General features: G+C 38.3%; 2 protein-coding genes and 1 long non-coding RNA gene across 3 annotated transcripts; 2 read left to right on the top strand and 1 right to left on the bottom strand.

The window, feature by feature from the left end:
- The first annotated feature begins 62 nt into the window (after positions 1 to 62).
- LOC144636683 (kelch-like protein 40) lies at positions 63 to 3166 on the top strand. The gene has a single exon (XM_078495873.1). It carries the CDS (start codon positions 138 to 140, stop codon positions 1920 to 1922), a length of 1785 nt encoding a protein of 594 aa, XP_078351999.1. The 5' UTR covers positions 63 to 137; the 3' UTR covers positions 1923 to 3166.
- On the bottom strand, positions 3156 to 23475 carry LOC144636682 (protease 2-like). Its single transcript, XM_078495871.1, has 22 exons — positions 23020 to 23475; positions 21879 to 21910; positions 21120 to 21225; positions 20368 to 20452; positions 19194 to 19297; positions 17721 to 17835; positions 12907 to 13039; positions 12659 to 12734; positions 12017 to 12154; positions 11329 to 11397; positions 11088 to 11207; positions 10656 to 10697; positions 9628 to 9717; positions 9152 to 9232; positions 8605 to 8689; positions 8387 to 8477; positions 6931 to 7000; positions 6267 to 6413; positions 5579 to 5664; positions 5271 to 5334; positions 4491 to 4685; positions 3156 to 3993 (listed from the first exon to the last, which is right to left on the bottom strand). Exons 1-22 carry the CDS (start codon positions 23236 to 23238, stop codon positions 3940 to 3942), a joined length of 2202 nt encoding a protein of 733 aa, XP_078351997.1. The 5' UTR covers positions 23239 to 23475; the 3' UTR covers positions 3156 to 3939.
- Positions 11360 to 12171, top strand: LOC144636684 (uncharacterized). Its single transcript, XR_013567591.1, has 2 exons — positions 11360 to 11657; positions 11862 to 12171. It is a non-coding gene; the product is annotated as an uncharacterized LOC144636684 (long non-coding RNA).
- Positions 23476 to 23821: the final 346 nt, after the last annotated feature.

Raw genomic sequence — 23821 nt, 5'->3', positions numbered from 1 at the left:
TAAATTTTTCAATGCGCGCCATTCGTTACCTTGTATCGTGAGTTAGTGTTGCGTGATGTAAAGGTTTGCGTGACAAAACGAGCCACTGTATTTATAATCGATCGAGGCTCGTGCGGAAAATAGTGCAAAATTCCAACATGGACGCTCTCTCTCAACCCATTTTATCGGCAGATCCCTCGCAATTTCGTCAAGAACTTGTAGAGCGTTTAGATATCTTGAGAAGGAACGAAAGTTTCTGTGATGTGAAAGTGGTAGTGAAAGACAAAGAGTTTAACGCTCACAAAGTCGTGCTAGCTGCAGCAAGTCCGTTCTTCCTCACACTTCTAGCAAGTGACATGAGAGAAAGCAAAGAACAACTGATCAAAATAGAGCTCGAAGAAGCAACTGCGTCTGTTATGGAAGCCGTGTTACAGTACGTTTACACTGGAGATGTCTCGGTTACCGAAGAGAGCGCCCACAATTTGATTGCAACGGCAGATTATCTTTTTCTGCCAGGCCTGAAAACAATGGCGTGTAATTTATTGAATGAGAATGTGACAATTGAAAACTGTATTTTCAATTACTATTTTGGTGATAAGTATCAGTGCGTGGAATTGAGAGATGAAGCCCGCAAGATGATTTATTCAGATTTCAGTGCTGTCATGAAAACAGAAGATTTTCTGAGCCTTGACATGAAGCAAGTCATGAAATGGGTGTCCAGTGATGACGTCACTGTCAATGCTGAGGAAGAGGTTTTCAAGGGAATTGTTAAGTGGGTGTCTCATAACAAAAGCGAAAGAGAAGCTGATTTTCCAAGCTTACTGCATCAAGTCCGTCTAGTGTCAATATCACATGACTTTCTACTAAATGAATTAGTGAAGGAGGAACTTGTTGCTAAAAACACTGAATTATGCTTGAATTTTGTGTTAGAGGCCATGAGAGTAATGGTTTCTGCCAATAATGGAGAAGGTATTCAACAACAAAGAAAGTGCCTGGAGACACGCATAGATGCGATCTATGTTTGTGGAGGAAAAAGGTCCTTGTGCTACTTTCCAAAACAAAATATGTGGTTCAAGATGCCAGACATGCATTTTCACCATGATCATGAACAAACCCCAAGCCAATGCAGGGGTAAAATTTATGTTCCCTGCCTGGTGTACACGTCAGATGAGCTGGATGGGTCCCATATTATGCAATGCTACACACCTGCCTCCAATGCATGGGGTGTACTGCAAGTTGCAACCACATTTACTTGTACTGCAACATTGAAGGGTGACCTGTATGCAATAAGTAATAATTATGGGGGCCAGGAAGTATATAGATGCAACCCCGAAAAAAATTGCACAAATCAACTGAAGAAGCCACCCACCTCTCGAAAGCGTTATCAAAGTTGTGTTGTGACTGATGAACGATACGTTTATGTAATAGGTGGCTCATCAAACTTTCATGGAGGCCAGTCCCTCTCGACAACAGACAGGTATGATCCTATTGCCAATGAGTGGAAGAAAGTTGCACCCATCAATGAAGCAAGGCATGCTGCTTTTGGTGCAGTCATGAATGGCAAAGTGTACGTAGCAGGTGGGCGAAGGGGTCAGGCAATAATCAGTACATGTGAAATTTATGATCCACGTTCCGACAAATGGGAAATAATGCAGGCTAGACTCGAGGTACCTCGGATGTCTGCAAGCATGGTGTGCCATGAAGGAAGGTTGTATGTAGTAGGTGGCATCAGTTTTGTCCGCCGGTATAACCTGTGGTCACCAACCAGGGTGTTATCAGTAGAAGTATTTGATTCTGAGCAGAATGAATGGAAAGAGGAATCAGTTATACCAGTGAAGTGCTTTGAAATATTCGGGGAAGAGACAGAGAAGAATAAATATCGAGCTTGTTTTGCAAGAATCTGCAAAGGAACGATTGACAAACTTAAGCCACTGAACATGTAGGAATCTTTCACAGACAGTTTGATGTTTCAGTTTTTTTAGGGGCATTGAACAAAAACACTCCATGTATTTAATTAAAGAGAGCTTCACAGGTATAACATCCCCAGGGGGGGAACTCAGGATTTCAAGTGTGGGGGATGATCGAAGGATTTTTGTGGGTTTGAAATTTTCGATTCCTTGTTTTTTTTGTGGGTGGCTTGATTTAACTAGGGATTTTTTGGTATTAAAAACAATCTAAAGATTTGTGGTAGTGCCTTGGCTGCATAGTTCTGCATAGTTTTTGGGGGTTGATTTTTTTGGTCTAGCATTTTTTTGGGGGTTTTGTTTAAAGCCCTAGGGAATTTTTTGGGTCTTGATTTTTGTCCTCATTCGATCATCACCGTTACTTAAAATCCAGAGTAACCCCCCTGGGAGAACATCTTGAAACATTTACTTTTTAGTTTGTATTTCACAAGTCAGATCTTTTTTCCTGCCATCTGCATTCCTACCATCCTCTTGCCTTCTTGGTTCTTTGGTATAAAGTAAGCTGTTATGCTGCCATACAGTAGGTTTCCTTTAGGAGGCAGGGGTGGAATAAGAGGGGGCAAAGGAGGCCACGCCCTTTTTTTCTTCTGAAGCCTTGACTTTGGTCATACCTAAATGCCTCCAGAATTAGCCTGTTCCAGGCGTTCGGTTAGTTGGGAAGCGCGAAAAAATAAGGGGAGAGGGGCGGGGAGGAGAGCGAGCTCCCTCGCCTTAGTACCCTCTCCATTTTTTCGCTCGCCGGTTTCTTGCGCCGCTTCCCAACTAACCGAACGCCTGGAACAGGCTACTCCAGAATGAACTTGAATTCTTCCCCTTGGAGGTAGGAGGAGTGGGGCCACGCCCCCTTTTTTTCTTCTGAAGCCTTTACTTTGGTCACAAATGCCTCCAGAATGCTGTAGCACATCTCCACGAACTTGAATACATTATTTTTATCATTCATTCTAGAAAAAATTCACAAGTCCCCTAAATTAAATCAAGTCCACTTAACCAAGAAAGACTTCCATGTAATTTATCATGGCAGCTCTTTCAATTTTGATGTCCTTTTAGGGCAATTGGGAAGGTGGGGGATTTTTTTGCACGGTGGGGTGTGTGGGTGAAAGGATGAAGGGTATTTTGTACTTGATTTAGGGAGAAAGTGAGATAGTGCTTCAAAAGCAACTAGCTGTGGTATTTTTTGTAGCCTGATGTACATGATACAATATAGAACATATCTTCACATGGATAAAACAATAGTTTATTAACTTGGACAAAAGTGAATTAGAGTAGAATAATGTCATTAGATTTTGAGCTCTGTTTGTAAAAGTGTCTCTATCAGTAGTCCAGCAGTTCTTGACATTTTGGTGAAAGAAAATAGAAACAAGCATTAAATTGTAATAAAAGAATTACTGAATTTGTAGATCAATGTAAGAAAACAATGTTAAAAAAATAAAATGCGACATTACATTCATGGGCTTAGTAGAGCACCCAGTGTGTATTGGTACACTGTATACACTGAACATTTCCTTTCACAACCTTAAAAATCCTTTTTATTTTTTCAAGAAGCATACAAAGTGCTTAGCTCTTTGTGTATTTGAGCAAATGATTTGCTGAACAGTGCTTCTCGCTAGACTGCAAGTATTACCTCATTTTTTCAGTGCCAGTCAGGTGGGGCAAGCTTGACTGGCTGACCAAGACACATCCCATTTCCTCACATGAAGTGATTTTTTCATGCACTCGCATGCTCACCTGTGGACTGATCTTGAGCGAATACTCACAGTCTAAAAAGACAAGACACGTTCGTTACCAAGGTTCTTCTCTTTTATTTCCTTTATTTTCTAGTTTGACATAAATTTTCAAGTCTCCCTGGCAGCACAGAATGGTTCAAATTTGTGGCAGGCTTTTCTTTCTACTCCATGGTTCTGTTGGCACTTGCACTCCCCAACATCTCACTCAAGGCTTTTGTAAGCTGATAGCAGCCTCTGTGTGTATTCAATATCCTCCCTGTGAATTTTTTCTCTTACTCCAGTGGTAGCCTTAATGCCTTGTGTAGGAAAGCATACTCCTTTGCAGTCTGGAAAAGAGCAGAAAAAAGGTTTGAAAAGTCTACAACAAGGCGAGTATTGATTAATCAATAACAGGCCTTAGCTACTATTAAAGCTATGTAGCATTATTCATCCAACCATCTAGGAGTATTGTTACACCCCCCTACCCTCCCCAGATGGGATGCTAGTCCACTGCAGGTTACCCCCCTCCCCTCCCCCACCTAGCATTTTGCCAAGTTACCTCAACAATTTTGCCAACACCCATATGTACAGGTGTACATGTAATTATATTCTTCTGTGGAGAACTCTAGGTGATGCGTGTGTTAAGTGCCTTGCCCTAAAATAAAAGATTTCACTGTCTTAGTCTAATAAAAGATCAATGTGCTGTTATCCTATCCAAATTCAAGAGCTTCTAATTACACAGTCAGGTAGTGTACATTATTGATGCAGCACCAACTTCTCACAACCAATTTAAAGGAAAAGAAAGAAAATCAGCAACGGAGAATAAAAAACACTTTCAATTTACCTTTTCAATCCTTCGGTATATTCCTTCTGTTTCAGAGTGCCCTCCGTAATAATCAACATGGCACACAATCAGTGGCTTGTCCTCCTCCTCCTGGCTTGATAATTGATCCCTGAGGCGAGCCACCCACTTCAGAGGCAGCCAGTATGGCACACGGTCATCATTCATTGCAGAGGAGACCATCACTGAAGGGTAAGGCTTTGTGGACACAGACATGGAAAAAATAACAATAAATGGGTTTGTATAGTGTGGTCATCCTGGAGAGTAGAACTTTCTGAAAGGAACTATACTTACATGTGATTAAGGTTTAAACCTGAGCAGAAGTGATTTTAAGCAAAATAAAAGTAAAATGGTTGTTTGTTATTTGATAATGTATGTCTGGTCTATGGAACTGATTGATTAGTTTTGCCATGTTGTCAAACTTTTTTAAAAATGATTTATTTGCAATTCTTAAACCAGTTTGGTCCATGTGATAGTAGATTTCTGACTTAAATACAATAAACATGTGGATCATTATAAAGGGAGTGGGAGATCTTGAACTAAAGGGATAATACAAAAACTGTTCAATAAGATTGTAGTCCATGATACCAACGGTAAATGCATGGAAGGCAATCTCTGTTGGTTGCCAAAGATGAAACATTTTTTTGCAGCATGAATATATTTTTATTCACACTGCATAACATGTTACTTTCAAAATTTCTTCGGTAGGTATTCACAGCATAATGAATCTCACATGTGCACTGCTAAAATAGGGTTATTGAACTGTGCATAAACTAAGTTTACCTGATTTTTAATGTTCTGATATGGACAGTATGATTTGATGTAATGAAAATCACTTTCACTGGACCTGAAATTAACCATGAAAGTACAATGTAAAACTGCCAGATAAAAAGATCAGAAAATCCTATTTGAAAAAAAACATTAATATTTTCCAGTGGCGGATCCAGACCTTTGGCTAAGGGGCCCCTGCTTGACTTGAATGATTCTGCGGAAATTCGGCACTTCAGAGGCTATTTCCCAAAAATAAGGGGGTCCCGGGCCCTCGGCCTTCAAAGTGGATCCACCACTGTTTTCTCTCATGCAGTCATTACCCAGGTTCTCCCCACTCCTCGTATTCCTGGATAGTCAGCGGGAGAGAGGGATCCAACATTGGTGTCAAAATATCTAAAAATGGAACCTGTAAGAATGAATGAAACAAATGTGCACAATTAAGTGGTCCAACTTAAATGCCTTAAGTCATGGTATTTTACATATTTATCTACTGGTATATAATATTACATAGTTAATATTGTTTTGTTCCAGAAAATACCCATACCTCGCACAGAAGGTTGTTTTGGTTTGAACCCTCCTACACCCTAAAATTTCCAGCTTAGTTTCATACACTTCATACTTTTCTTTAAACAAATTAGCTTTTCCGACCCCCCCCCCCTTGCAATTTTCACTGACCTTCCATGGGAGGGTATGGACATTTTCTGGAATTTCATATTTCGCTTTTTCCGTTTGTAGCCTTTTTCAGTTGAGCAGCCTCGTCTTTAATAAGGATTCATTTATTCCTGCTTGACATACGTTAATTTCTAGCTTCAAACTACATCTAGTACTTCAAGCTGGTAAAGTATCACTGTCTAGCAGGAGAAGAAACTTTGATTCAACAACAAGACAGTAGTACATGACTTGGTGTACTTGGGGCATTCACCCAAGAAATACCCAAAAAATTCATTCACATAAAACAACATTCAACAACAACAAAATCAAAACAAAAACATGTCAAGCAATTCCAACCCGAAGAATAACAGCCTTGAAGAGTCCTGGTGATCTGTTGCAGACAGCACCCACAATTAATCCCCCTGCACTTGTTCCACGTGCCGCTGTTAATTGAGGGTTGGAGTATCCCATTTGATGGAGAGCTTGTGTACAAGCTTCAAAATCCTGTGGGAAAAACAATTAAACTCTCTTTAGACTCTACAGTCTCCACCATTTGGATAATAAAATTATTATCTCTAGCATACAAATGACTGCTAGAGTATATCTTAACTCTACAATGAATAATACTTTCTGTTTTGTGAGTCTGGGAGAAAATCCTGTTTTTTTAACTTACATTTTTATTTATTTGTTTATTGGCTTGTTTGTTTGTTTATTATTTTTTTATGAAATTACCTAGAAAGCATTGATGATCGTGAAGTAAATAGCAAAAGACAACATAAATTATATACATTGAAATTTCATAACTATTCATCTAATAAAGTAACTACTAGACAAGATCAGGATTAATAATGATTTTTGGCTCATGATCAAGTCAACAGGATAATCTGAAAACAAAAAGAATTTCAAGAATCACTTCTTATTATTAAATTTTTAGCTGTTGTTTCAGAACCCAGTAACAAATAATTATAATGCTTAAGATGCTATTTGCCTGAAAAAAATTTCATTTAAAAGTGGTACATACCTCAAAGCTCTTATGTTTACTCTGCAGTCTTCCTTCTAAGTACCACTGGCGACCAAGCTCACCACCACCTCTGAAAAGTATTGAAGAAGAAGTATTATTGTTGTATTATTTTCCCTCAGGGGTAAATGTTAAGTCTGCATGCATTCAAGGCTAGTGGCCCATCATACTAGAGCTTATTCCAGTTTCTGTAGCTAGTATTAAGTGGCTAGGAGTATTTCTAATCCACCCAGCATGGATGGGATGCTAGTCCATTGCAGGGTTTACCCCCGGAATTAAATTCACCAGTACCCATTAGGGGTCATGAATGGTCCCTCAAAATGTTGCAGTGCTCACAAACTTAAGCTTTTGCTCAGAATGCTCGCAAAATTTTAGTGGGTGCTTGTTTGCTCGTTGTCGTACATTTTTACAAGTGCTCGCATGCTCGGTTTTTAGTGGGGTAGCTTTTTGAAAAGTGCTCGTTGCTTGCAAGGCTAATTTTTGTCAATGCTTGTGCTCGCAAAGAAAAAGGCTGTGCTCGCATGCTCACAAAGACCATTTGATACCCCTCCCATTGGTACACCTGGGTGAAGAAAGGCACTACAATATTTATGTTTATAGTGCCTCTCTCCACCCAAGTGTATTTTCTTCCAGGACCTTCCTGAAAATCACTCTGGTGAGAGAGTATCCTGGTTTTTAAATAACTATATTATAATAATAATGATTGGGAAGTATAGCTCTAAACTTGGAAACAAGTTAAATGTATTAAATAACATAATTACCGATATGAACACTAAACTTGGAAACTGGACTTAATTATCGTCCAGAAATATCTTCCAAAATTAATTGAAAGGTGCATTTTCAATTTTCTACTAATTCAAAGTCATGTAATAATCTTGATCTAAATGTATGGCTATTCAGCTCAGTTTTAGGAGCTACAAAAAATCCAAAGAAAATTTCCATTGCTTTTACATCACATTTTCCACAAATCAGAAAAAAATGAAGTTTTCTGATGATTAACAATAACACTACACATTTATTTTTGTTACCATATGATATAATATTTAATCATTATTCCATGGGCGTGTGTTGGAAATAAGATGGTAGATTAAGCACCAAGTTGGCTATAACTATCTCATATCAAACAAGCGCAAGTGGAATAATTGTTTCCATTTTTCAGTCTATTTACACTGTAACTGAACTCCCTGTAAGACAGAAACAGTTGAAGCCGGTCCCAACAGTGTCTGTTTTTGAGAGAGTTAACTAAAAAATTATTAAAAACACCCAAAGAACTACAATTATATTTGAGCTCCCTGGCTGTAATCGTTGACGCATACACCAACCATATTAATTAATTTTATGGTCCATGACATATGAGCTCATATACCACTGCCTGTTAACCAATCAAAACTCAGGAATTGCAATATGCCATTGTTAGTTTTTAATAAATAAAATAGTAATAATAATAAATTACACATACCTGACATGACAGAAGGCAAGACACCAACCTCTTTTTAAGAGGCTGATCCTTTCCACATCAAAACCCATGTTTACATTGATACCATACGATCCTAGATTGTAAAGAAAAGTATTTTTTATGTCCAGGCAAATGTAATTCAACAAAAGTTATGGTTAAGACAGTTTCTCATATAAGTAGTTCTTGACAGTACTAATACAGTGACTAAGTAATGTAATTACCATAAACATGCAGCAGCATAGGATTGTTTCCATCCTTTTTGAGATCTTTATGATGGAATAATGTCACAGGAACATGAGTGCCATCCTAATTGAAATAAAAAAAATAAAAAAAGTAGTTATGACAATGAAACTCTACACCTCGGCCTTTGCACTCCAGCTAAATGACTCACATTACTAGAGCTTAAATCTTGCATAGGAACTAGTATTGCTACTACCCCTGGATGGGATGCTAGACCACCCCAGGTTAGCCCTCAGTTTTTTGTCATGTATCCTTAACACACCTGGGTGGAGAAAGACATGGTGCAAGTGAAGTGTCTTGAACACAATATAGTAACCTGAGCCAGTGCATGAACCATGAGCTACTCCCTTAACCTCACCTTGGATTATGCGTTTAAGCCACCTGATTAATACAACCAATTTATTTTGGCCAAATGTTTCAATTGCCACCCCTAGTTCTAATGTGGCCCAGTGTGGTGGTCAGATAAGCAGAGTCCTACTGAATGATTAATAATTGTAATTTTTTATTAAAATTAAAGTACAATCATACCTTACTTTGTATTTCATGCCTGGTGCAGCAAAATTCTGAGCTGTCAAAAGATGGCAAAACAGAGAAGCTATGTTTTTCAACCTATGGAAAAGTAAGGTATGAAATCAATAAAGCTCTAGATCAGATTTGATGAAAAGTGAGAGGAGGGGAGAGGTAGAGGGAAAGAGGAAAAAAGAGAAAGGGGAAAAGGAAAAAGGGATACAGAGGGAGAGAGGGAGTGCAACTAGAAGAAGGAGAAGAGAGGAAAAGTCAGCAGGAGAAGAAAGAAGAGAAGAAAGAAGGGCAGGAGAAAGAGGAAGATAAGGAAAAAGAGAAAGGGGAGTAGGCAAAAAGGGAAGCAAGTATGGCAGGAAGGGAAAGGCAGAGAGGGAGTCCAGAGAGGGAGAAGGAAGAGGATGAGGAAAAGGAGAAGGAGGAGGAAATGGAAGAAGAACTTTTTTAAAGCAGTATACTGTTTAAGGTTGCAGGATATATACCATTGAATTGTTTTCCATGTTGTACTCTAAGACACGAGCAGGCAGAATTGGCGAAGACACTGTTAAACGCGCACTGGGGTGATCAAACATCTGATGTCAAATGTAATAAAACATAATGTATTATGCATTACAATGTGATGTTTCATAAGATTTAAATTGTAATTTTCACTGATTACAGTTGCTTACAGTATGAAAACCTCCCAAAAACAGAACCCTCCCATAACCAGGCCCTTTCATAACCAGGTTACAAGTTTCGGTAAGTCTATTTTGGGGCAAAATAAAGCGCATTCAACTGGTACTGGACTCATCACTCCTGCTTCCAAAGCATTTTAATGAAGTGGCTAGGATCTTTGCTAACATAGAAATCTCAAACTGAAATTTCGTGCGACTCTGTAGCGCATATAACTAGTGTGTTTAAACAATTATTATTGCGGTTTTCAGTGAAATGCGAACTTTGATATTCAAAATCCAACTAACGATTGCGTTTTTCGCTGCCGTCAATCATAATTATGGCGACAGCCAACGAACCATGAAAAACGGAAACAAACAAAATGGATCGAAATCTACCAATCACAACTGACAGACGTGACCTTTTGACCCGGTTGAAGTGAGCTCCTGTTTCCCGAGAGGTCCGCTAAGATGATTGACGGCAGCAAAAAGCGTAAACCGTTGATTGGGGATTGAATTTCAGAGTTCGCATTTCACTGAAAACCGCAATAAAAATGTAAATTTAAATATACTAGGATTTCTGCTATTCCATCTGCCCTCATCATCAAAAGTTTGTTACATTGTAGGTTAGCCTAAAAGTTTGCCGGTATTCAGTGATTCTCTGGGTCATAGATGTGTATTGTGCCACAAAATATTTGCAGCAGACCCTAACATAAGGGAACAACCAGGCTTCAACTTTTGACCTCTTGATCTTCTACTTCATGCCGACCAATCATGAGGTCATTGTCTCTCCTTCACTTTAATACAGAAACAGGGCTGGGATTTTCAATACTATTGTATACATTATTTTTTTCTCTCACCAGATTGGATCCTGCTTCTAAAACACAAATGTCTTTAGGAAGCTGCAATGGAAATGATTTGTCACTATAAATAAACTGAAATAAACAATTCAACAGAGTGAAGGGTATAGTTGTGTAATTAAAATCGTAATTAAAGTACTGGTTTTTAGCCACACTGAGTGAACTAAAACAATGTATAGAATGTAAAGACAAACTTTATTGTTAAGTAAATAACAGCTGAGGACATGTTAACTTATTGAAAAAAGCCTTAATTACTAATAATAACAAGCATATAAGACCAGGGTGGGATGTCACCACCTGAGTAGACATGTATGTGCTACCATTGTCTTGTACAAGGTTGGTGTGTTTTAGTTACATTTGTGTATGCCCGCAAAAAAGGTTCACTAAAGAAAAAAAGTCAGAATTAAATTTATTTATAAATTGTGCTCATACCTGCACCACATATTGGTCCTCAGGTTTGTCGAAAGGTACAATGCGAAGTTGAGGAATAGTCCGGTGTCTCTCATACACCACACAACAGTTTTGAAATACATCCATGTCATCTAGGAAAATCTGGTGGAAATTTTATATTAAAACATTGTATGTTTTTAATGTTGTTATATTTACTACATTTACATTAAGTGATAGTGATTACAATGTTTACAATTAATTGAAACTACATAATGTAAGTAACCTCTTTTTTGTCTCCAACAAATGTTTCCCAGTTTTCTTTCCCCGGATTGCTCTCTGATGTAGTCATAATCTGGCGACGAAACAAATAAAACAAGATTTTGCACATGAATGCATGTGTCAAGATTAGAGTGGATTACACATGATTCCAAAAACGTGTACATGCACACCAACCACATCATGAACGCTGTCAAAAGAAAATCATCTGCCAGATATCTATAGTAAATGTTGAATTTACACTTCTGGAGGGCTCAGATGACAAAATGCATGTGGGATTGACAGAGACCAGATATGGGAGTCACGTGTGGTATAGGGCTGCAGAGATGCAGATATGTCCAGGATTGAACGCTAATGAGATGCACGTTCCTCATGACAGGCATCACAAAGTGTCCTTATTAATAAAAATACACCAAAACACAACAAAATTTTGTCAAATATGAAGTAATATGGAAATGTCAAATAACACAGTCAAACATGAAGTACTCATTAAACAATACCTGCGTTCAATCCTGGACATAAGTGCAGAGATGACCGCAGACTAAATTCAGGCCTCGCTAATTACCAACATAAACTAAAAGTTTATTTTAATTCTAAAGTATAAAAAAATACCAAATTTTACAGTCACTGATTGATAAAAGAAAACTTATAAATTTTGTAGGTACACCCTTTTACAGTGAACTGTACTGTCTTACTCTGTAGTTTTTATCGTCGGCATTTGTTATGATGTAAAACTGATTATCCCTGTGGTCCACGTAGTATTCCATTCCCTGCTGTCTGGGGTGCAATGGCTGGGAAATAAAAGACCCATCTCTGATGTCGACGATGCTAACCTACCAGGAAAAAACAACAACAATATACTGTGAATAAAATTAATGATTAATAGTTTGCAGTTCCTTAATAATACTCATAAAAAAATTAACTATTAAATAATAAAGAAACAAATTTGGAAAAGATTTAACTGACTGGTAAGTTCATTGCTGCGATATACAGATCAGGGGACCCTGCCAGGGAGAGGGGATGGGGTTCTGTGTTGCTACCCAAAATTCAAACTGTCAAGTCTGTTGTTGATTGGTTATTACATGTGCCCATCCAGTATTACACAAAGTCATGTAGAAACTGACAGCAGCAAATTACTTTTTAAGCATCACTGTTAGAGGTTTTCTAGTCATATCATTAATTTTATTCTGGTAGGGATGAGCCTCATACAGAACCAAGTCACTTCTTGTCTACACTGAAAGTGCCTTTATAGAGACTGCTCTGCGACACCACCTGTCTCTGAACAAGCAGCAAGTATATCACATAAAATAATTATAATTATTACTTGTTACACTTACCTCAGAGGTTGATTTTGAGTTACAGTTGATGGTAATAAACTTCCTGTCTTTTGCAACACTCACATCAACAATGAATCTACAAACAATATCAATGAAAGATATTTTGCTACAGCAGCTGCTGTAATAGTAGTTTTCACCTCACTTCACTTTACTTTACATACTAAAGGCTTTAATCCACAGACTCGACCACTTTGTACAGTATGATGAACAGTAAAACTCAAACAACTCAAAAGAGATGTCTACAAAACCTTTCATCTTTCTCTTCATGTAAGACAACATCGGATAGTACACTCTGACAAGTTTGATGCAGTAAAACAGCAAACGGTCGATTGTTATCATCAGGCCTCGTATAATACAGTGAGAGGTCATCACTTCCCCATTCTAAATTGAAAAAAAAAAAAACCAACCATATAAATGTGCATGTATATAAAACAAAGTCTGTAGATTTTAGAATGATTATTATTATAATATGTATTGACAACTTTCACTAATATTTAAAATACTTAATTATTTTTATAAGTCCAATTTACAGCAGTGAGTATTAAAAAAAATGCATTTTGATTGTTTGAGAAGTTCTGACAAGGCACAAAGTCATGTACATGATTGTGTCACGATATTTACTGCAAAGTGTGCCTTTGGAAAGTTCTGTTCACTCTGAGGTATTCAGCAGGCCAGCCTCAGTTCAATAAGATTTCAAGTAGCTGGCTGTGCTTGTGTGGGTCTCATCCGAGAGCAATATAAGAAGCTGAAAACATCTCCCCTTTATAAGGAGCTCCATGAATTTTAGCCAGTGATTCAAGACCTACCAGTCGAGAGTGATTCATTGATGTCAGAATACCCACCAGATCTCGAGTGGGGGCTGAGTATTATTGAAAGCCCTGCTATTTAGACAAATGACTTAAAACACTTGAAGTCAAAAATGAAAAAATCTTGGAAACCAGGATTATGTTTATCTTGAGGTTGGGATAACTCAGCAATTTGTAGACTTTTTGTACAAGAATACATCTACACTGTACTGTTCAATAACTTAACTGGATACCATTTACCGAACAGGCTAAACTAACTAAGTGCTGTATTATATACAAGTGTTTACAGGGGCATGTACCCACCTATCTGAAAAGCTTACTTAAGCTTACTAGCGAGACTCATTCACGAAATACAAGATATGCCATCTTTAATATTGTTCATCCAGTTATAAAACGATTAACTGAAGGTGGCAGAACTTTTACCGTGACTGCTTGTAAAGAATGGAACAGCCTACCCCTATCTATGCGAAAACTATCAACGATTAAAGCTTTTAGGAACTCTCTTTGGAAGAGAATTTTTAAAGAACAGCAGCTTTTAAATCATTTTATTCTGTAATTGTGACCCTCCATATGAAAAGGGGGCTTATCGTAACAGCGTTTCAAGAGCGTTTTTGTTTGAAACGCCTTTGAAACCCGTTTCAAATGCATTTGAAATTCGTTTCAAACAGTAGGCGTTTGAAACATGGTGAAACGCGTTTGCATGTGTTTGAAACGCCATGCTTAGATTATCATTACTGTTGAAGCATAATTTATTCAAAATGTGACAACGATTTCAGTTCAAATTATTGTGTCTACAGTAGCTGAGGAAAATCAGAGAATAGTGATGTTGCAGCAGGAAAACTTTTTGATTTGAGTAACATTTTCTCCTCATCAATAAATTAGCGTGATGCACACTTGTGTTAATTGCAAGAGCTTGTCTGTGAATATAAAATATACTTACATCGTATATTTAATCCACACATCACTTTGTGTCTGAGGCATGTTGAAAATATGTAACGTGTAAGGTAAACAAACACATTCGCTGCACGAAAACTATATCACCACATATCCTGAAGGGTGTTTCTTGCTTTTGGACCGTCTTGTCGCTTGTTAATTCCCTTGTAACTTGAAAAACCAAACTGAACAACACATTCAAACTGTCCGTTCGGTTAACCGATCGTTGTAACATTCAAATCTTGACCGCCAAATAAAGTAAACAAAGTATCAGGTTTTATACAGATCGTGTGCATTGTCGGTAGTAACGAAAACGAAGACCCCGAAAACGAAGACCTAAGACCTAAGACCCATACGAAAACTAAGACCCGTACGAAAACTAAGACCCATACGAAAACTAAGACCCATACGAAAACTAAGACCCGTACGAAAACTAAGACCCGTACGAAAACGAAGACCCGTACGAAAACGAAGACCCGTATATACGAAAACGAATACCCGGCAAAAACCAGCGTTACCCAGAGTTGCGTGACCTTTATAATAGTGACAATAATATTGAAGCAGACTGAGCGTACTGAGAACGTACTACTGAAATCGAAAATCAATGAGCGCTTTACATTTACATGGAGTTTTCGGTGAGAATTTTTCGACAAATGGAACGTTACAGTTACTTCAACACGTAAACGGAATGAAAAGATGCTGTTCCTTTTGAAAATTCCATTCTGATAGCACTGCGGGAGCCTAGGTCACACATGACTTGCCAAGGTTTTTAATCTTTTGGTCGGGGAAATGAGACAAGTACAAATATGGTCAAATATCGTGTGACATTTGTACTCGTTTTGCGCGATGTTTGTACTCTACGAATTAGTGTTGGATTGGAATAATATTGAAGCAGACGAGTACTGAGAACGTATCGATCAAGTTTCATTGAAATCCTACATTTTGAAGTGAGTACGCCTCGCTACGCGCTACATGAGTAAAATTAAAACATCTTGGCAAGTACGCCTGTCGGCCCCGGCAAATGAATGAAAGGTCACTATTGATATGACTACACATAAGAAGCACTAACAAAAACTTCATTTACTAAGCAAAAAACAGATGACAGGCCTACACAGACTCCTATTTCGTGACATAAATTTGTACAAAGTAAGCCGTTCGGTAAAATTGGATTTGGTCGTCCAATTTATTTTGACGCCTCAAAGATGTTTAGAAAGGGCACTATGCTCTGTCAGTTGTATTATAAGGAGGCGATTTTAGCTAGGTTAAGTAGAGTCGAAAGACTGCCGCTCAGCAGATGTGAAGAGGTGATAGATCGGCACAGTTTCCCGTTAGTACATTTTGACACCTGTATTAATTTTTTCTCTCCGCACCCTTCTACGCGGATGTAAAGCAAGAAATAATAATCGGGTAGCAAAGTTTATTTAAGCAAGTATTGTGCGCGAGAAGATTTCGATACGGTGCATTACTGCTGGGGGACTTTGGCTGTCTCTTCTGTGACGCAGAAGCAACCGTTTTCGATCAGGTTTTAGTTTTCGATCAAGTCTAGACTTTTGATCAGTAGTACGTTCTTAGTACGCTCAGTCTGCTTCAATATTATTCTGTCATTATTATTAATGTCACGCAACTCTGGGTAACGCTGGTTTTGGCCGGGTCTTCGTTTTCGTATATACGGGTCTTCGTTTTCGTACGGGTCTTCGTTTTCGTATGGGTCTTAGTTTTCGTACGGGTCTTAGTTTTCGTACGGGTCTTAGTTTTCGTATGGGTCTTAGTTTTCGTACGGGTCTTAGTTTTCGTATGGGTCTTAGTTTTCGTATGGGTCTTAGTTTTCGTACGGGTCTTAGTTTTCGTATGGGTCTTAGGTCTTAGGTCTTCGTTTTCGGGGTCTTCGTTTTCGTTACTACCGTGCATTGTCACGTCTCACACATCAGGTTGTTTTCTGTAGACTTGAAATATATCACATTTTATCGAGATAATTTCGGCAAATAAGCGATATATTTTACTAAACTATAGATTGTAAAACGAAAAACTTATGTACGAACAGTTTAGTTACATTTGAAACTGTTGCGTGTAAAGTTGAATAAATTCCACGCTAAAATCACGTGCGAACTCGTGTCACCTGATGCTTCAAACCACAAGCGGGGCGCTTTGTACGTTCAACAGCGATCATTTGAAGTTTCCGAGGTTTCATGAATGGAGAATGGCAGTGCACACAGGAGAAAAGAAAACTGCAAATTTATGTTCCCTGTAAACACACTGTAATATAAATATTACAAATTGTATCGATTGATCGATGAAAAATTTACTTTGGGATGCCAGATGCACGTTTTCGGTGAGTCGCATTCCTTCAAATGAAAATACAGTCGCCGCTGAGTTACTCGAGCAGTAATTGATTTAATTTTATACTCCTGTTAGTGAGAAATAATATCAACCAGCTGGCTTTATCACACAGCGATTCTGCAGTTAACAGTTCGAAAATTAAGACAGCTTATCAAAACTTCTGCGCTATGTTTGAGTTGACTGTACATGCAGCCCAACTGCAGTAATTCAACAGTAAAATGAGCGCTGCTAAATGACTGCCAAATGGCTGCCGCGGAAAATTATTTTGTGCAGTTAAATTGGAGCTAATCTACAGCTTTCGCTAAATTCTGCAGATTGTCTGCAAAAGGGCCGCAGAAAGGCTTCCAGTCCAGTCAAAAACAAACTTTTCGCCGAGCTTCCAACACGGGTAGACGTCATATTTTGTTTCGATTTGTTACCGGGATGTTTTGTGAAACCGTTCCAAAAATTACCATTGGGAAACTGTCAAAAACAATGCTGTCTACATCCTACGTTCAGTAATAATTATGCTCAAATAATTTGGCGTTTCAAACCCTATAAAATGCGTTTTCTGCATTTGAAACGCTCTAAATTCAAAAGGTGTTTGAAACGCGTTTGAAATCTGTTTGAAACTGTTTGAAACCCGTTTCAAATGCGTTTCAAACGCTGCGTTTAAACGCGTTTGGGAGAAATTACGTTAAGCCTCCTTTTCATATGGAGGGTCACAATTTAGTGACACTTTTTACTCTTTTTACCTTTTTAATATTTTATCTCGTATTTCTTGTATTTTTATTCGTAATATTTCATAGTTTATCCACAGTTTTAATATTCCTATTGTTCTGTGTATTTTTATATTTTATTGTAAATAATTATTGAGGGTCACTGCCAGGTTTGTTAGCGTTTTTATGCTATTTTAGTGCTACCCTCGTTAAATAAAGACTTTACTTACTAATACTTACTTACTACCAGGAAATAAGCTGTTCGTACATGTAACTGACCAAACTCACCAAAATTCATGACTTTAGGTATGGCATCAACAAAATTTATCATTCCTTCATGTGCCTCTGTAATATATAAGCTGTGAGTTCCCTCACCACTTTTGTCCAGCAAGAAACCAATATACTATAGAGAAATGGTAATTAAATACCCAGTTTAATATACAGTGTACACAGATGATAGAGAATTATTTTCATAATTTCAGTGTCATTGAGGTGGCTGTTAAAAAGATCAAGACATATTATAACATAGCTAGAAGAGTTGCACAATTCAGTATAAGTATTGCATATTTAATTCAGTATAAGTGTGCAGCATAACCCTAAAGTGTACGCTAATGCATCAGTCAATTGAAACCCCGGCCCCCCGACCCCCGGGACTTAGCGGGGATTTAACGCATCCAAAGCCGGGATTTAACACACTTTTAACGGCGCGTTTGCCCTGGTGGGCGGTGGTTTTAACAAAATGTCGGCAGACCGGGGCCGTGGAGCGGTGATTTAACAGCACGCGATCACCTGAAGCGGGGACGGCAGCCGGGATTTAACATAAAGGACTAAATGCTTTTCTCAAAATGTTCGTTCTGAGGAATCCGTTCTAAAAAGTCTCCACGCTTCTTCATTGATAAAGCCTTTTGCGACGCTGTTCGCACGATAAAAATAGACTCATTATATTGTACTTGTAATCTGCCACCTTTGTGCACTATCGTCTCCAAGAAAGTAGTTTCGGTTTCTGAGATTTCAGCCGTGAATTATATCATAAGGTGAAAGCTGTTTACCTTTAGAAGAAATTCTTCTATTTTGTCTCTTCTTGTGTCCCACATCAGTTTAAAAGACGTCGTCAATAAATCGTTTCCAAAGGATAGGCTTATTGTATTTTGTTTTCTATTTTGGCCGTGAAGATGACAGCAGAAACTGCGGCGATTGTCGCGCCCATGGCTCATGTTTTCCATTGAATTGGAACGAGCTTTCTTGAAAGATCACACTGAGCATCTCTCTTAAAAACCTGTTAGGTACTGCAACGAAATCAAGATTTTTGTCCGTTTTTTCCTGAAAGTCGATTCGGATGCCCCCGCTACGCGGGGCTTTTAACAGACGTCTAGGCCCGTAGGGCGGGGAAATAAGCCGGGTTTTAACACTTGGTGAATGTTAAATTCCCCGGTAAGTCCCGGGGGTCGGGGACCGGGGTTTCAATTGACTGATGCATAATAGAGTGAGCATATCGCTTCACCAGAAAATTTCCTCAAACAATTGGTTCATGCTTTTAGCTGTGCACTTGGGAAGTTTAGAAAGCACTCAAGAAGCTAGAGTTGCTCTCAGCTATCACCTCAAGTAACTCTTATGCTTCTTTTGTGCTCTCCAAACTTCCCGCATGCATCATATTAATTAATTCGATAGCGCACGCTAAAACATGAATCAATGATCATGATCATTATCAATTAAACATTCCAAAACAATTAAAAAATAACTAACAAGAAGACATTAGCCTACCCTTCCTGATGGAGACATTTTAATCTTTGGTATGGCCACGTGTGCATATCGTTCCAGTAACTCATTTTGATCAAGTATTGTCTCTGGATCCCCATAGGAGCCATCTGGTGACAAAAATAAAAATGCTTGCAAAATTCTTTTAATAAACAGAATACTGAAAGACATTTTTTTATTTTTTTTTTTTTTATTGAAGAGAATTCAGTAGACTTTACAATATTAATTATTAAAAAAAGAAGACGAAACAAAAAAAAAAATACAATATTGATAGTACAAAGAAAAATTTACACAATTTCACTACATATAAGTACAAGTACAAAGTTGGATTACAAAGGTACATGCATATATGTGTGCTGGCCTAGACTGGGGTCAGTACATTATGTTCAGGGCAAGACACCTTACTCTCACATTGTCTCTCTCCACCCAGGTGTATAAATGGGTACTGGTGTACATATGGAGGGGGGGGGGGGTAAGGTCTGCATTTGGGCCTAGAGGCTCATCGGACCGGAGCTTATCCCACTTTAATTTCCAGGAGCATTTCTACTCCTCCCTGGATGGGATGCAAGTCCATTGCAGGGTTACCCCCATCATTAAATTTGACAATACCCATTTACACACCTGGGTGGAGAGAGGCACTGTGAGAGTAAAGTGTCTTGCCCAAGAACACAACACAGTGACCCCAGCCAGGGCTAGAACCCAGGCCACTTGAACCAGAGTCCAGTGCACTAAGGGCCTCTTTACATGAGAGTTTTCGTCCCGGGATGACTTTCGTCCCGGGATGAATTCATCTCGGTGTCTGGTCATTTTCTTGTTGCTGTTTACATGATGATACATGATTTCGTCCTGGGATGAACTCATCCCGAGATGAAACACCGAGTTGATATGTCATCCCGGGATGAAACGTGACGAGAAACGTCATGTAAACAGTCTTTCGGGGATGAAATATAAAGAAATGTAAGCACGGGCGAGATGAATTCAACTCGGGCGGGACGACTTACGTCCCAGCATCCCGGGATGAACACGCTCATGTAAAATGAAATTTTTTTTCATCCCGGGATGAAACTCAACTCGGCTTTCATGTAAAGAGGCCCTAACTGTAAGTCCACACTGGTGTACATGTAAGGCAGAATTATCATGTTGGAGCACAAACCGTGGCACAAATTGCTTCTTTACTTACCTTCTAATATTTTTCTTCTGCGATACACAGGAAGATGGAAGTTCTTTGGTGGATTACTCAAATAATAAACATAACCATCTAGCTCCTTAAAGAAAAGAAAATGATTAGAATGAAAATAATACTGTAATATATTTATTATTGGTAAGGTGGTATAAATTTTGGGAAAGAGTTATTATGCATGCACATCGGACAGCTCTCTCATATTTAATTGAAAATGTAAATTGTTAAACTGAACAGAACTGTCTGGTCTGAACAGATAAGAACTATTAAATTATAGACCTTTGAAAGCCAACAAACCTACTGTCAAAGGTTGACATATTGGCTGAGATTTCCAAGCAAAGCAACCTTATGTGAAATGAATGATAAACCAACGTAATAGCCTCTGTTTGGCTTCAGATTTAATCAAGCACAATAACATTTACCTCAAGCTTTGTCTCATTAAACTGTCAGTTTCAAACTCTCAGAACAGATGATGTTATGAGCATAATCTTTCATGCATATTTTAAAGCCAAAATAAGGATTATTGTTTAAATCTATTGTTAGTTTTGTTACTAAATCGAAGTAATATCGATTTGTACTTCCTCTGTAACTTAGATTTTAATATTTTTTATTTCTATGGAGGACCTCCCTGAAAACCACGTATTTACGAGATGGGCGTTTCCTCTTTAAAGATTGTTTTTATTATTATTTATTATTATTATGTGCAAATTTGACAAGAAAATTATATTGTTGAACACATCTGATGTACAGACCTCTGGTACTGACTCATCGTCAAAGTGTTTGTCAATCAAGTCATGAATTTCTTTTGTAAGTTTCTCTTGAAAACCTTCTGTGTCGGCTAATACAGCGTCTGCATATCTACAGTAACACAGAACACAGATTTGTTAAAAGATTAAAGTCATTTTAAATCCATAGAAAGTATAAGTGGCAATAATATGCACGTGGGTGACTGTTTGACAGTAAAATACATATATACTGTAAATATAATAATTATCATAAGACTGTAGGAATCAGAATAGAAATACAAAATATTTGCAAAGCAAACACGAACTTACTGTAACAGATGTGTTAATTGTGGACAAATGTACTACTTGTTTCATGTACTTGTTACATAATTATCTTATTTAGAAAAAAAAGGTGTCAGAAAAATAATCTATCAACCCTCCAAGTTAAGACCATTTTAGTCGCCATGGCGACTAAAATTTTGGAGCTGGCGACTTAATTGGAACTGAAGTCGCCAGCCTGGCGACTAAAATTGAGAAGAAGGATTAAAAACTTGAGCTTAATTTAGCAGCTAAAATATTTCAATGGCGACCAAACTTGAGCAGTTGGTGGCCAAATGGCTGCTTAGGAAAAAAAATAAACTTGGAGGGTTGTCTATGCATAATAATTATACAGATTTTTAAATTTTAGTTACTGGTTACCAAGATGAGATGATTAGGACAATTTAGTTCACTAGATAGCTACAAATATACATGAACAATTATTGTAGTAAGACAAGAAAATCCTACCTGTTTTCCTGTTTTATATATTTCCGTACATCCTATTGTTGAAAACAGGAAAGAAAGATGAATAAAAACTACAATATTCCTACATGCAGCAGGGTTCTATCTAGGACTTATCGTTTGGGGGAGAAGTCCTGAGTCATTGGCCAAAGGCCATGAGCTTCCTAGGAGGGGAGGGCTGGGGGATCAAACCAAGCAAACCTTCTGTGGGAGGAGTAAAGATATTTTCTAGAACAACACAATTGAAATTTTCTGACAAGCATCTCTGCCCTGTTTCCCAGGGTGGGGAGGGAGGTGGATGAATGGAGTTTGTCAGCCATAGACCAGGGTCTTAGCAGTGGCATCTCAGCCCCAACCACACTGACCCAGGTAAATTTGAAAATTCATCTTTTTTTATCCAGATGTAGGCCATCCGTCCACACTGAAATGGGGTTTTTGGTCACCAAAAACGGTACTTTTCAAAAATTCTCTCCAAGTGGTTTATCGATTTTCAATTTACCCAGGTTAATGTGGACAGAAAACATTGTATGAAGCATTTTTAAATATCTCAGTTTTCAAATTTACCCAGATCAGTGTGGACGGGACCTCAGTTAGACAAAGAAAATCACTATCCTCTTCTCCAGAAACCTTACCACTATTGAAGTTAGTTGTTTCTAAAGTTCCCATAATGATTTTCAATTGCCAATCCTAGTTTAGACTAAAGGCTTCAAACTACTGAGCAGTTTCCGTTAAATGAGACCCCTATGAGGATTAAATCTCTTTGATTTCTATACCCTATCCCAGACTGAACTCCCTGAAAACCATACCTTCACAGTGGCACATACTGAAATAGCTCATAACAAAATGGGAGTAACCGACCCCCCACCCCCCTTCAGCAGACCCTCCATTTCTCAGGCACCTAATATAACCTTGATAACTAACAGCATATCAAAGTCATACCAGATGTCAGCATTGGGAAGAGTACAAATAAGAGCGAAGTTCAGGCAAATTCGACACGATCACCCAATAAATATAATTTGCGCAGTCTTAACACAAAGTATAACCCATAAACAGTAAAGGTAGCGCAGACCTACGGTCTACAACCCACTGTACAACCTGACCGCGTGAATGAAGTCGACATATATAGTGAGATAATTTTTTAGCTTACCTTTGATTCACGATATTTTAGCCAGTGAAAATCATCTTGAAGTTCAACACCGTGTACGGTTTGATAGCTTGGATCTTTCTTTGGTTTTGGCTCGCTCGGAGATGCTCCAAACAGCCTTGAAACGAAGCCGACCGACGCTAAACCACGTAAGCCTACACATGAGTGCAGAAAGCCGCGCGAGGCTAAAGTCGAAGCTCTGGCCAAGCGGCAAACTTGCATAATTTTCAGCTTATAAATGAAGATGGAAGTATACCGTTGGACTGCGTTCTCTCTGCACCATTTTACGATCGTTGTTATAGCAAGTAAAGGAACTTCTCATTCATACATTGACCAGTACATGATCCAAGTTGTTCTTCTTGCTCTTGCAAAAAGCGCGCGCCGGGATTGTTCAGCGGTAATTGCAAAGACGGCTGATACTCTGTGTACTATGAAATAGAAGTTCCCTTACAGGTTCGCAACCAAACACCGAGGGCAACGGCGATCAAAAAGTTCACTAAGATTTAAAAAAAAAAAACACACACATTCAGTTTGTCTATCGCTTGATAAGTAAGACAGCGTCAGCGTTTTATTTTAAAAAAAAGGAAACTTGTGAAAAATCGCCCGTGGCATGCAAAGAAATGCAGAAGTTAGACCGCGGTTTTTTAAAAGAAAGACGTGCCAGTGGTCTCATGTTACCTGAATTTAACCTATTAATTTTTTGGACCTTTAGAGTGGGCGCTTATTTGAGGCTGGGCGCTTATTAAATTTTCACCCTTTCAGCAAGTAGTAAGTTTATTTTACAACGAAATTAAATATTAAATGA

This window comes from Oculina patagonica, chromosome 13 (assembly GCF_052425735.1).
Source record: "Oculina patagonica isolate OP01 chromosome 13, crgOcupat, whole genome shotgun sequence".
Lineage (NCBI taxonomy): Eukaryota > Metazoa > Cnidaria > Anthozoa > Scleractinia > Oculinidae > Oculina > Oculina patagonica.
Note: the sequence above shows the minus strand (reverse complement) of the source record. Positions and strands in the feature narration are given on the sequence as shown.